The sequence below is a fragment of the Filicampus tigris genome, chromosome 22 (genome assembly GCF_054856515.1).
Source record: "Filicampus tigris isolate MCC_2025a chromosome 22, RoL_Ftig_1.0, whole genome shotgun sequence".
Classification (NCBI taxonomy): domain Eukaryota; kingdom Metazoa; phylum Chordata; class Actinopteri; order Syngnathiformes; family Syngnathidae; genus Filicampus; species Filicampus tigris.
This window is the reverse complement of record NC_141238.1, coordinates 1,117,659-1,129,648: the sequence shown is the minus strand read 5'-3', so window position 1 is coordinate 1,129,648 and position 11,990 is coordinate 1,117,659. Positions and strand designations below refer to the sequence as shown.

Genomic DNA, 11,990 nt, shown 5'->3' with positions numbered 1-11,990 from the left:
CTCTGCCTTTGCTGCTTTATTTTTCTTATTACCTATTGTGGTTTTAAGTGAGAAGAATACAGATGATTTTGTGTCAATATGCAATGTTAAGCTTCCTTGTGTCTCTGGAAAGGCGCTATATGAATCTAAGCTATTATTATTGGTGTTTATTATATGTCTGTTTACATTGCATCGTGGATCACTTTTCTGATTCAACATGTTGCTTTGTCAAAGCTCATTACGATGCTTATGATTGTGACATTATAATTTATTCTTGTGGATTTGTGGCGTGCAGGGGGGGTCGAGAGATGATGGACATTGTGTGCAGTGTTGTCATAGAAATAAATGCCCTCATTTGTCTCAGGAAGAATAGGTGGGTCGCGACTATTATTACCGGTAACGTGCCGAGCTCGTCCAGTCGGTTTCCTCTCAGCTCGCTTCCTTTGTGAACTTTAACCCCTGAAAACATTCCTCCTCAAAAGGAAATAAACACAAAGGGAGCATCGCCATGACAACATGAGAAAGTCAAATAATAATGATGATGCCAGATAAAACCAATTACTTAATTTAAAAACAATTTTACATACTGATGAAATGTTTTATTTCATAAATACCATCTTAATTAATTTTCTGAATGCTTTTTTATTTTGTAAAATAAACAATTTTAAAAGTACTTAGAAAAATATTTCATTTATTCTATGGTTAATGAATTACATTTATTGCGACAAAAACATGCACACACAACACACGCACGCGGACACAAACATGTTCGACACGTGAATGCACATAACCACACATAAATATAAAATGGTTTCAAATTGTCTACATTAAATGATTTAATCAAATGAAACGTAAACATGCCTACACCCCACATATGCATACTGTACACATAAATACACCATCATACAACACATTCACGACACACATGTCCTGTACTGTATACACACACCGCATGCACACTCAGTCTCAAGTTATGTACTGTACATGGTTGCTGTTGTACGTATTCTCACGTCATCGGCTAATAATGCTAGGACGGCGCGTGTAAGCGGTGTTCAGCGGGCGGGCCGTGAGCGAGCGCCGCCACGCCTCCCGCGGGGGGCGCCGGAGAGCCTCGTTGTTCTTTGGGCCGCTTGCGTCCGTAGTGAAGCGTCCAGAGCAACGTGAGGGTCAGGGCCATGGCCAGGATCTGGGCCACGCCCAAGGCCACGCCCAGGAAACGCAGCAGCTGCAGCGGCGTGCTGGAGCGGATGAAAGACAAGAGCTTTGGACCGCAGCCCTGGAGGTGGGAAACATGACACGTGACGTGATGTGATTCTCATAGCAGGAATGCCTCATTTTTGTTATTTTTGTATCCTTCTCAAGTCAGGACGTCATGGCGTCAGGAGCGCTTTCTCACCTCTTGATGGAGATCGCTGAGGTCGTGCTGGTGGGCGCGGCGAGCACAACCTGGATACTGATTGGAGCAGCAGGAGTCGGGAGGCCACTCCCTCTCCGTCATCTCCAGCCAGTCCGTAAAGTAGATCACCCCGCAGCACTCAAACTGCACACACACACACGCCTGCCATGTATGCGTGTCCACGCGCATGCGTGCGTGAGCCAACTAACCTCGGTCTGAAAGGTGTTCCAGGTGTGCGTGAGCCACTGATGCTGGCGAAGGCCGAAATTTGACATCCGAAACTTTAGACTGATCATGTCAGAGCGCTGTACGGGAGGCTAAATACAGCAGGTGACACACACACACACACACGCACAGTTAGCCAGGTGTGTCACCCCTCTGCTGATAACAAAACATCCACACACAAACGCACACACATGCACAAACACCGCACAATAATGTGTGTGTGTGAGGGTGAGACACCTGCTCATAGGTCCACAGAGCACTGGCCAACTCCACACACAAGATAACGAGCAGACTTCCAAAGTACTGCAACACAAACCCAGAGTGTGTGTGTGTGTGGGTGTGTGTGTGTGTGTGTGTGTTTGTATTTGTTGGTGTGTGAAACCACCTTACCCAGGACAGCATCATGAGGTCACAGCGCAGCGTGCCGCACACGCCCAGCATGGCCACCATCAGCAGAAAGCAGCACACAACCACCAGGACGGGATGGACTACGGGGGCGAACGTCAGCGCCGCGGCCTCCTCCAGCCTGTGCGCGCACACACACATTTGGACACACGCACACATATATATGCACGATGTTGTTGTTGATGTGGTGGGTGCATGCACACCGACCTGGTGTGAGCGGTCAGCGTCAGGACGGCGTTCAGGGAATCTCGAATCCACGCCGCCACTCCCAGGATGCACGCCGACATCAGCTGGAACACACGCGCACACACAGATCAGTTTCTGTTCCAGAAATAACATCTGAGAATGCGAAACATGCCACACACACACGCACACACTACATAACACACATACATACTCTCTGTTTCTCAGTAATATACAGTACACATACACACGCCACAATCAAAAAACACACACGCAAACACACCCACGTGTCACACACTCACAGATAGACAACACACGTACACAACACACAACAAAACACACGCTCCATATATACACAGGCGTGCAGCAACCACAAACAATTACAACAAAAACACGCACGTCACACTCAAAACGAGACACGCGCACGCACGCACACACAAGTTAATACATCATTTTCCAAGAGGGACTTAAAGATGAATGAATATTTGTTGTTGTTTTCCACAGTGGGCCTTTGTGAAATTTTAAAAGAAAGACATGATGCATGTCAAGATAGTCAGCAGTCAAATCATATGAAAGAGTGTCAGAAGGCCACGGAGTGCAGGGTCGACTCAGAACCGTCATGTTGTCGTCCAGTCCAGTTGCACTTACCCAGAAGAGCACGTTGAGCGCGTAGAGGAAAAGGCGCACGCATCTCACGGCGTCCTGTCTCGCCATCGGACGCTTCGGACCTCAAATGGGTCGGACCAGCGCGGCGGCATGCTGAGCTGGGCCGTGCGGGGCCGGTTCCGACTAATGTGTAGTCAGTCGTCCTTTGTGACGAACAGGTGCTGCGAGCCCAGTGCGAACTTGTAACTCGCCCTATCCCTCTTCGGCGCACGCATGCACGCGCTCTCGAAATAGTCATGAGATGATGACGTAATCCTCGGCAGGATGTCTGTTCCCGGAGGAGGTCGGGGGGAAGGAATGTGACCCCGAGTTCCTCCTCGTCACTAGTCGGACGTCACCAAAAAAGTGGTTAAAATTATGCAAATACAGCACAGCGGCACTTTGAGATACGATTTGAGTTTTTGCACTGGCCCTGCTCTTATTTCAAAGTACTCAAATCTCAAGTTATCTTTCTGTTTTTCGGGATAATTTTCTCGATATGAAATAAATGAAAGAACCTTTTTTAATTTTCTGTTGAACCAGCTATATAATAAAATGAATACAGAAATGTTAAATATCCACTTATTTATTTTACTTCTCGCTCTCTCTCTCTCTCTCTCTCTCTCTTTTTTAAATTTATTTTTATTACTGTATTTATCAACTTGGCAATTGTTTAATGAGCCATTTTATGAAGAATGAATGCAAAAAAATATTCCACTTCAAGCCTCCAATGGGGGCAGCAAAGCGCACCAAATTGTCTAATCTTCTGGAAAACACAAGACGAAGAAGCCCAACCCTTTCTCCTGTGTCCACCTTAAAACGCAGACATCATGGTGAGTTTTCATGTGTTTTACTCGCTTCTCTATCTTAAAAAAACCCACTGAATAATACGCTGAATTTCCGTTAAACGTCAAAGTCAACCATGCTGATGCGCGCTTTTGGAAAATGACATCGCATTAGCTTCTTTGCCTCATATCGCCCCGTTAGCTGGTAATGCTAACCGGCGAGCACATGGGCGTTATTACTGCGCTAGTGGCTAATTTGATGCTAACCACCGTTACATCTTCAAGGCGGTTAACTTTCGTTATTAATGTGCATCTGTTTGTAATAACAAGTGGCATGAGATGATGGTTTTGTTGTGCATTTTGTGTGGCTTTATTAGGGCTTAGCTCGTTAGCATCCTCGGATTGTCATTCTGTCTTTGTGGCTGTCAGCGCTTCATCAAGTAATATGACGTATGATGTGGATTAAATGTGAAGAAAATAATGAACAACTGGATTCGATCATGTACTGCTTGGAATATTTTTTGCGTGCTCATTGGTAGCAACTTTTTTCATTTTGTTAGATTTTCTCGAAGCTTCCAGGATGAATAGTGCTGCGTTCAGGGGTGCTCGGATTTATAGCGTTTAGGACGTTTTGGAGGTTTTGTTTTCGTTTATTTCTTTGTAGATTATATTGTTCCGTCGATGTCTTTGTTTTGATTTGCTTGCAGCTTTCTTTTTTGGGGAGCTGATTGGTAGCACATTTGGTAACCACTTGCTGTTTGAAAACAAGATGATGATGATGTGTTTTCCACAGGCGTCCCTTTCGATGGCCCCGGTTAACATCTTCAAACATGGAGCCGATGAAGAAAAAGCAGAAACTGCTCGTCTGGTGTGTGTGTTTGTACTTTTTATCTAAATTTAAAAATATATATATGCTGTCAAGCTCACAAGGATGTCACCTTGTCACCGCAGTCGTCTTTTGTGGGCGCCATCGCCATTGGAGACCTGGTGAAAAGCACCCTGGGACCCAAGGGCATGGTGAGTTGATTTGTTTGTCTTCCAGCTTGATGCTAACATATAATGTGAAACACCATTGATGGGATAATGGAACTTAGCATAGAAAATGTACAAAAGAAGTTGAGCTCATGTGCATGTTGTGTTTTTTTTAGGACAAGATCCTGCTGGGTGGTGGCAAAAGTGGCTCTGTGACTGTGACCAACGACGGTGCCACCATCCTCAAGGCCATCGGCGTCGACAACCCTGCTGCCAAAGTTCTGGTTGGTGAGTGAAAACGCTCGGCGGGGGTGAAGTGTGTGCCTCCACAGGGAGATGACGTACGTTTGTTTGTGTGCGCATGCGCAGACATGTCAAAGGTTCAGGACGATGAAGTCGGCGATGGAACCACGTCTGTCACCGTTCTGGCGGCTGAGCTACTGCGGGTAAGAAGCTGGAAAGTTTTAGTCTCGAGGCCCGTGTTTATTTTATTATTTTCTTTAATAACAGATTTGACAGGCCAATCATATGTGAAATAGATTACAGACACTTGACAATGTAAATGTGCGGAGAGCAAGATGAGGCATGTACACTTCCTGCACCAGCGAGACCCACTTCCTGTACCTTCTTTGTCTGACAGGAGGCAGAGCTTCTAATCGCCAAGAAGATCCACCCCCAGACCATCATCTCGGGCTGGAGGAAGTCCACGCAGGTGGCCAGAGATGCGCTGAGGGAGGCGGCTGTAGACCACAGGTGCTCTGCTCTGATTGGCTCTTGAATGTATAAAGCGAAGCCTTGCTATTTGGCCTATATGACTTAAAAATGTTGCTTGTTTTTCTTTTTTTTGCCCCACGGGCTGCATGTTTCCATAGCAACGACCCGTCCCGCTTCCAAGAGGACCTCCTGAACATTGCGCGCACCACGCTGTCCTCCAAGCTGCTGACCCACCACAAGGATCACTTCGCCCAGCTGGCCGTGGACGCCGTCTTGAGGCTGAAGGGCTCCGGCAACCTGGAGGCCATCCACGTCATCAAGAAGCTCGGCGGCAGCCTCACCGATTCCTACCTGGACGAAGGTCAGCGAGTGTGCCGGAGGCGGCGCAAGCGCTTGCGCTCTGATACTCGCATGTTTTTGTTGTTGTTTTTGGGGTAGTGGAACAAAACTTGTGTGTGAAGGCGTCCCTGCTTTGTTTGTTCAGGCTTCCTGCTGGACAAGAAGATCGGCGTGAACCAACCCAAGAGGCTGGAAAACGCCAACATCCTCATCGCCAACACGGGCATGGATACGGACAAGATCAAGGTGGGTGACGGGCGGCGGGCCTTAAGAAGACGAAGACGACCTTAGTGACTCTGGTCCGCAGATCTTCGGTTCGAGGGTCCGCGTGGACTCCACGGCCAAGGTGGCTGAGATCGAGCTGGCCGAGAAGGAGAAGATGAAGGAGAAGGTGGAGCGCATCCTCAAGCACGGCATCAACTGCTTCATCAACAGGTCGGGTCGCTCACCAACATTGCACACTCAACAATTTTGCTTTGGAGGTAGTGAGTTGTGGTAGAAATATGAGTGTTAATGGCAATATTGCTATTGTGCATGACTTAGAACGATCACAGACTCCTGGGGACTGAGCAATGGCATCCATTTGTTGGAAAATATGACATTGACCTAATTTGGACCTAGAAGTTGTTGATGATACACATTGATATCGTGAAAGTGATGTCATCACTCAAGCGTGCGCATTGACTTGGCAGGCAGCTGATCTACAACTACCCCGAGCAGCTCTTTGCTCAGGCCGGCGTCATGGCCATCGAGCACGCCGACTTTGCCGGCGTGGAGCGCCTGGCCCTCGTCACCGGTTCGTGACGTCGCTGCGATGTCATGGCAGAATGCGTGTGCGCGCTTTCTTGAAACAAGTGTGTGTGTGTGTGTGTGTGTGTGTGTGGCGTAGGCGGCGAGATCACATCCACGTTCGAGCATCCCGAGCTGGTGCAGCTCGGCCACTGCAAGTTGATCGAGGAAGTGATGATCGGCGAGGACATGCTCATCCACTTCTCGGGCGTCGCCATGGGTACGCGCGCGCACACGCAGAAAGCCGTTAGAACGTTTATTTGCGGCATGCTAGTTTTGAGTAATAATAATTAATTGCACTAGTGCGATATGAAATGTATTTCTCATCTCCATGTTACATCTAGAGCACTTGAAAAAGAATGGCAGCTAAAACAAAGTTGTGACTTTGCAGGTGAAGCGTGCACCATCGTGCTGCGAGGAGCCACTCAGCAGATTCTGGACGAGGCGGAACGCTCGCTGCACGACGCCCTGTGCGTGCTGGCGCAGACAGTCAAGGAACCGCGCACCGTCTACGGGGGAGGTGAAAAAAATAAATAAATGAATTCTCTGGCTTTTTTGTTTGTTTAGGCGTAGTGCCGTGAGGTGTTTTGTTTTTTTGTTTTTTTCCCCTAAAAGAGTGGGAAACACTGCTCTCAACATTGACGGGGTTTTTTTTAAAGGAAAATTTTGCTAGTGGCCCACAAACCTTTGAACACTTTTGTGTATGTAAACATGATACTTAAAACAAAAGGGTTTTTTAAATTTCGGAATAACGCTGTGGTGCTGTGTGTCAAGGCTGCTCCGAGATGCTGATGGCCAAGGTGGTGAGCGATCTGGCCAACAAGACGCCAGGGAAGGAGGCAGTGGCCATGGAGTCCTTTGCCAAGGCTTTGAGGATGGTAAAGAAAAAAGAAAAAAAAACACCACAATGAGGACAAAATGGATGAATGAAGTTGTTGTTTTTTTCTGGCGCTCATGTGACTTCCTCCTTCTTCTTTTCAGCTGCCCACCATCATCGCAGACAACGCCGGCTACGACAGTGCCGACCTGGTGGCCCAACTGCGTGCGGCACACCAAGAGAACAAGACCACCTTTGGTTTGAGTAAGTGAGCCTTCAAGACCATAAATAACATTGTATTGTATTCAGAGCTCTAGTAGAACCGTTGTCTCACTAGTTTTTTGTTTTTTTTCACTTCTAGTGCCACTTTTGGCCTACTAGTGCATTATTAAACCTTACTAGTGAATCACTACTGTACTGCACCACTAACTGAATACTTAGCAAGACAACTACATGATACTAGTGAGTCAAAACTACTAATGAGCATTTTGGTACTACTTTTTGCTTTCTTACAGACATGTCCGGGGGCACGGTGGGCGACATGTCGGCTCTGGGTGTGACCGAGTCGTTCCAGGTGAAGCGTCAGGTGCTGCTGAGTGCCTCCGAGGCGGCCGAGATGATCCTGAGGGTGGACAACATCATCAAAGCGGCGCCCAGGTCAGGCGCACGCGCGCATGATTGTTGTCGGCGGGGCGCCAGAAGTGAGAATTTCCCAAACTGACGTGTCGTCCATGTTTTTTGTGTGCAGGAAGAGAGTTCCCGACCACCATCCTTGTTAGAGGGAGACCACCGTCTTTATTTATCTGTCTACTTCCAAAAAGAAATGCTCCTCCTCCTCCTCCTTCCTCTTCTGTGGTAGCACTTCAGTGGCTAACGCTAGCTACGTATCAGGCCAACATTAGCTGCCGCTACTAGCGTTAGACACTGAGCAGCAACCCGTCTTTTTGGATGTTTTTGCTTTGTTTTGTTGACAAATAAAAACTAAGGTTCCATCAACAGCTGATATTTTTTTTTCTTCATGTGCCCTTTCGTTGCCCGGTGACCAGTCAGTTTTATTTACACGCAGCTTGACATTGACTTTTTTTTTTTTTTTTTTTTGTCTCTGTGCCCCAAATTTCCTACGCAGTAACGTTGTTCTTTACAAGTCGCAACGATCCCAAATGTCAGTGAGTCAACACGAGTGGTCGTGCGTGTATATTGATTGCGAATCCCTCCAGTGTTTGGTGACCGCTTACTGATAAGCCGGCGCGCGTCTGCCGCTCATCATTGTGGAGCGGATGCAGCGGACACGATGGACGCCGTCAAGCTTCTGCTACTTTTTCTGTTGAGCGCCTCCACCTGTCTGGCTCTGCTAAGGTAACAAATCAGACACATTTCAAAATGTTACTACTATCAAGACAAGTCGTTCTACTAGTCCGCTGAATGCTGAAATGGCTTTGTACTAGTAGCACACCCGTGTCAACTATTGCATAGTTTTGCCTCACTAGTAACATAGTTGTCCTAGTATGCCAAAGTTGATATCCCTCATAAGGTATACTAGTATGCTTTGTCCTCACTCGGTCAACAAGTGTGTCACACTAGTAACTTTTTTTTTCCTCCACTTTTGGCACAACTGACAAGTCATCTATTGTGCCACACAGGGTTCCTCTGCGACGGGGGCGCTCCATTCGCTCGCAGCTACGCGCCGACGGCGTGCTGCAGGACTTCCTGCGGGAGCACCGGCCCGACGCTTACAGCCGGCGCTACGCTCACTGCTTTCCCGCCGGGACGCCGTCACTGCGCCTGGGACGCGCCAGCCAGAAGCTCTACAACTTCATGGATGTGCGAGCAACTTTCATATGCACGTTCAGCTCTAGTTCGCTAGTTGTCCTTGCCGCGCTCGTCAAAGGTGTTGGGTCGAAAAATAAATAACCAACTGCCGCTTGGACAATTCGACCCAACTTCTTGGGTTTCATAGCCCGATGGTTTTTACAGTGTCGTAAGACAATTCAACTAACAAATATTTCTCCATCTACTGTACATCAAGGATATTTTTTTGTTTGTTTTGGCTCAGGCACAGTACTTTGGTCAGATCAGTCTCGGGACTCCGGAACAGAACTTCTCTGTGGTTTTTGACACGGGATCAGCGGATCTCTGGGTGCCGTCGTCATACTGCGTCAGCCAGGCCTGTGGTAACAGCAAAACACAGCACGCATACATACTGTCGTATGAATGTGCGCCTGCACAATCAGCACAAATGCTGTGCGCACATGCCGATAGACTCGCACTCGAAGCGCTTGACCTCCGCGTGTATCTCTGAAGAGTCAGAGCGGTTTGACCGTGTCTGATGATAAGAGGCCGATAACCCGTGCGCGTGTGCATGCGTTGGCAGCGGTGCACAACCGTTTCCGAGCGTTCGAGTCTTCCTCCTACCACCACGATGGCCGGACGTTTGGCATCCATTACGGATCGGGTCACCTGCTTGGGGTCATGGCCAGAGACACGCTCAAGGTTGACGCCGATCCCCTCGCGTCCTTTTGGTTGTCACGCGTGAGTTTCGCTAACGTGACGGCGTACGTCGCTTGCGTGTTGCCGCGCAGATGGGCGAGGTGAGCGTGCCCAATCAGGAGTTTGGGGAGGCGGTGTACGAGCCGGGCTCCACCTTCGTGGTGGCGCGCTTCGACGGCGTGCTGGGCATGGCGTACCCGCCGTTGGCCGAGATCCTGGGGAACCCCGTCTTCGACAGCGTGATGGCGCAAAACTCCCTCGACCAGCCCGTCTTCTCCTTCTACCTCAGCAGGTCGAAACCTATTCCGAGCGCTACAACAGGTTATTGTCGAAGCCCGCCCGACAACTGAGCTCAACGCTAACTGGCGTCGCGCAGGAAGTCGGGTAGCAACCGAGACGTGGATGGCGAGCTGCTGCTGGGCGGCACGGACGAGGCTTTGTACGACGGCCCCGTCACGTGGCTGCCCGTCACTGCCAAAGGATACTGGCAGATTCTCATGGACAGGTGTCACGCTAACCGCCTCCTCAACAAACCGCGTCCTTGTGGTATATGTGTCTGTCTGTGTGTAGTGTGGTTGGTTTGAATGTCTCCGCCTCTATACAGTGCCACGTGTGTGTTTCAGTGTGTCTGTCCAAGGCGTCAACTCGTTCTGTCCTCGCGGCTGCCAGGCCATCGTGGACACGGGCACCTCCCTCATCGCCGGGCCCACCAATCACATCCTCAGCCTGCAGCAGCTCATCGGAGCCACGCCCACCAGCATTGGCGAGGTTCGGCGCGGCACACAGAAGCGGGCATACTTTAGTGACATCATCATTTCAGCTCACCCAACTGCATGTGTGTTTGCGTGCGTGCGTGCGTCAGTTCTTCATCGACTGCGCCAGGTTGTCGAGTTTGCCGCGCATAACCTTCGTTCTGGGCGGCAACGAGTTCACGCTGACGGCCGATCAGTACGTCAGGAAGGTGAGGAATATCCCGTTGGCCAACTAAGCGCCAGCCGCCATCTCGGGCCCCGTCCACTTTGTGGCTCTCTGCCTCCGTCAGGAGATGCTGGGGGACAAAGAGCTGTGCCTGAGCGGCTTCCAGGCGGTGGACATCTTGTCGCCTCAGGGCCCGCTCTGGATCCTGGGAGACATCTTCCTCACCGAGTTCTACAGTGTCTTCGACAGGGGGAACGACCGCGTGGGCCTGGCGCCCGCTCGCCACCCTGCTAAGCGCTAACGTGATGTTTAAAGCTCCGATTGTCAGCAATAAACTCAAGCGCTCTCAGAGCCTTTCAGTCGCAAATGTGAGTTTCACTTGTTTGTGAGAAAGGGGTTTACTTGTGACAGTGATTCTGTTGTGTGTACATATGAGAGAGTTGCACTTTACTCGTGGAAGGTTCTTGCATATGGGAGCCTTTCACTTTTTAGTCTGAAAGGGTTTCGCTGGTTTGTGGGAGTGTTTCATTTGCTTGAGAGCGTTGCACTTTTTTGCGTCTGAGCGCTACAGTTGTGTTGAGAGGATTTTTAGTGAGGAGGCTTCACTCGTTTTGTGTGAGTGAATTTCACTTGTTTTCATGAGATCGTTTCAGTAGAGTGTGAAAGTGTAATTGTGTAAAAGCGTTTCATTGGTGCGCATGAATAAATCATTTCTCAGTAGTGTGCGTGAGGGTTTCAGTTGCATATATGAAAAAGAAAATCTGTAGGGTGGGAGACACATCGCATGTTGTCATTCTTGTGAAAACACAACACACAACCACTCAACGAAAGAGACCGTATGCCCGGGTGCAGGACAAACAGATTTAAGATCTCATTCATACCAGTTTCCATTGCCCTTTTAAATAGTATGGCATAGCACTTGTATACTTTGCATATGGTTTGTGTGTGAGTGGATTATTGATGTTTTTTTATGTTGACTGCTGTCCGTAAAAGGAATTACCTGGTTAAATTCTCATAAACGACAAATAATGTGTAACGACATTATTTATTATTCATTTGATTTGGTTTTCTGTTTTTTAAGCAGAGTGAGACGTCGTCTCTCCGGCGCCAGGAAGAGCAACGAGTGATACACTTCCCGATCGTTTGTTGTATGCAAATGCTGATCTCGGGTCAGTTTTCTCGCGCTGGTCCACTTCCGAGATGGTTCGTGGACTGATCTGAGACTGCGGCTTTTTTCGCGGCAAACTCAAGAGTACAGTCGACTTCATTCACAGACAAACAACCCGGAAGCGTCAAAAATAATTCCCAAAAGCAGACTTGTGAGTAACGTCACTGT

The 11,990-nt window shown here is 48.7% G+C and overlaps 3 protein-coding genes across 4 annotated transcripts; 2 read left to right on the top strand and 1 right to left on the bottom strand.

Annotated features, from left to right (window-relative positions):
• Nucleotides 1-653: 653 nt before the first annotated feature.
• tspan12 (tetraspanin 12) lies at nucleotides 654-3,061 on the bottom strand. Of its 2 annotated transcripts, XM_086022610.1 has the most exons (7): nucleotides 2,837-3,061; nucleotides 2,213-2,295; nucleotides 1,991-2,126; nucleotides 1,838-1,903; nucleotides 1,585-1,692; nucleotides 1,376-1,519; nucleotides 654-1,255 (listed from the first exon to the last, which is right to left on the bottom strand). In XM_086022610.1, the coding sequence occupies exons 1-7, from the start codon at nucleotides 2,900-2,902 to the stop codon at nucleotides 1,007-1,009; spliced, it is 852 nt and encodes a 283-aa protein (XP_085878736.1). In that variant the 5' UTR covers nucleotides 2,903-3,061; the 3' UTR covers nucleotides 654-1,006. The 2 variants fall into 2 exon arrangements, with proteins under 2 accessions (XP_085878736.1, XP_085878737.1); XM_086022611.1 differs by lacking the exon at nucleotides 1,838-1,903.
• A 489-nt stretch (nucleotides 3,062-3,550) lies between these two features.
• cct2 (chaperonin containing TCP1, subunit 2 (beta)) lies at nucleotides 3,551-8,245 on the top strand. Its single transcript, XM_086022599.1, has 16 exons — nucleotides 3,551-3,666; nucleotides 4,412-4,486; nucleotides 4,570-4,635; nucleotides 4,767-4,878; nucleotides 4,960-5,036; nucleotides 5,231-5,343; nucleotides 5,463-5,665; nucleotides 5,789-5,889; nucleotides 5,951-6,078; nucleotides 6,336-6,439; nucleotides 6,533-6,652; nucleotides 6,824-6,952; nucleotides 7,207-7,310; nucleotides 7,414-7,513; nucleotides 7,765-7,906; nucleotides 7,998-8,245. The coding sequence occupies exons 1-16, from the start codon at nucleotides 3,664-3,666 to the stop codon at nucleotides 8,026-8,028; spliced, it is 1,608 nt and encodes a 535-aa protein (XP_085878725.1). The 5' UTR covers nucleotides 3,551-3,663; the 3' UTR covers nucleotides 8,029-8,245.
• Nucleotides 8,246-8,401: 156 nt separating this feature from the next.
• Nucleotides 8,402-11,021, top strand: nots (nothepsin). The gene is made up of 9 exons (XM_086022608.1): nucleotides 8,402-8,605; nucleotides 8,890-9,070; nucleotides 9,303-9,420; nucleotides 9,621-9,739; nucleotides 9,829-10,028; nucleotides 10,113-10,241; nucleotides 10,360-10,504; nucleotides 10,599-10,697; nucleotides 10,779-11,021. Exons 1-9 carry the CDS (start codon nucleotides 8,541-8,543, stop codon nucleotides 10,953-10,955), a joined length of 1,233 nt encoding a protein of 410 aa, XP_085878734.1. The 5' UTR covers nucleotides 8,402-8,540; the 3' UTR covers nucleotides 10,956-11,021.
• Nucleotides 11,022-11,990: the final 969 nt, after the last annotated feature.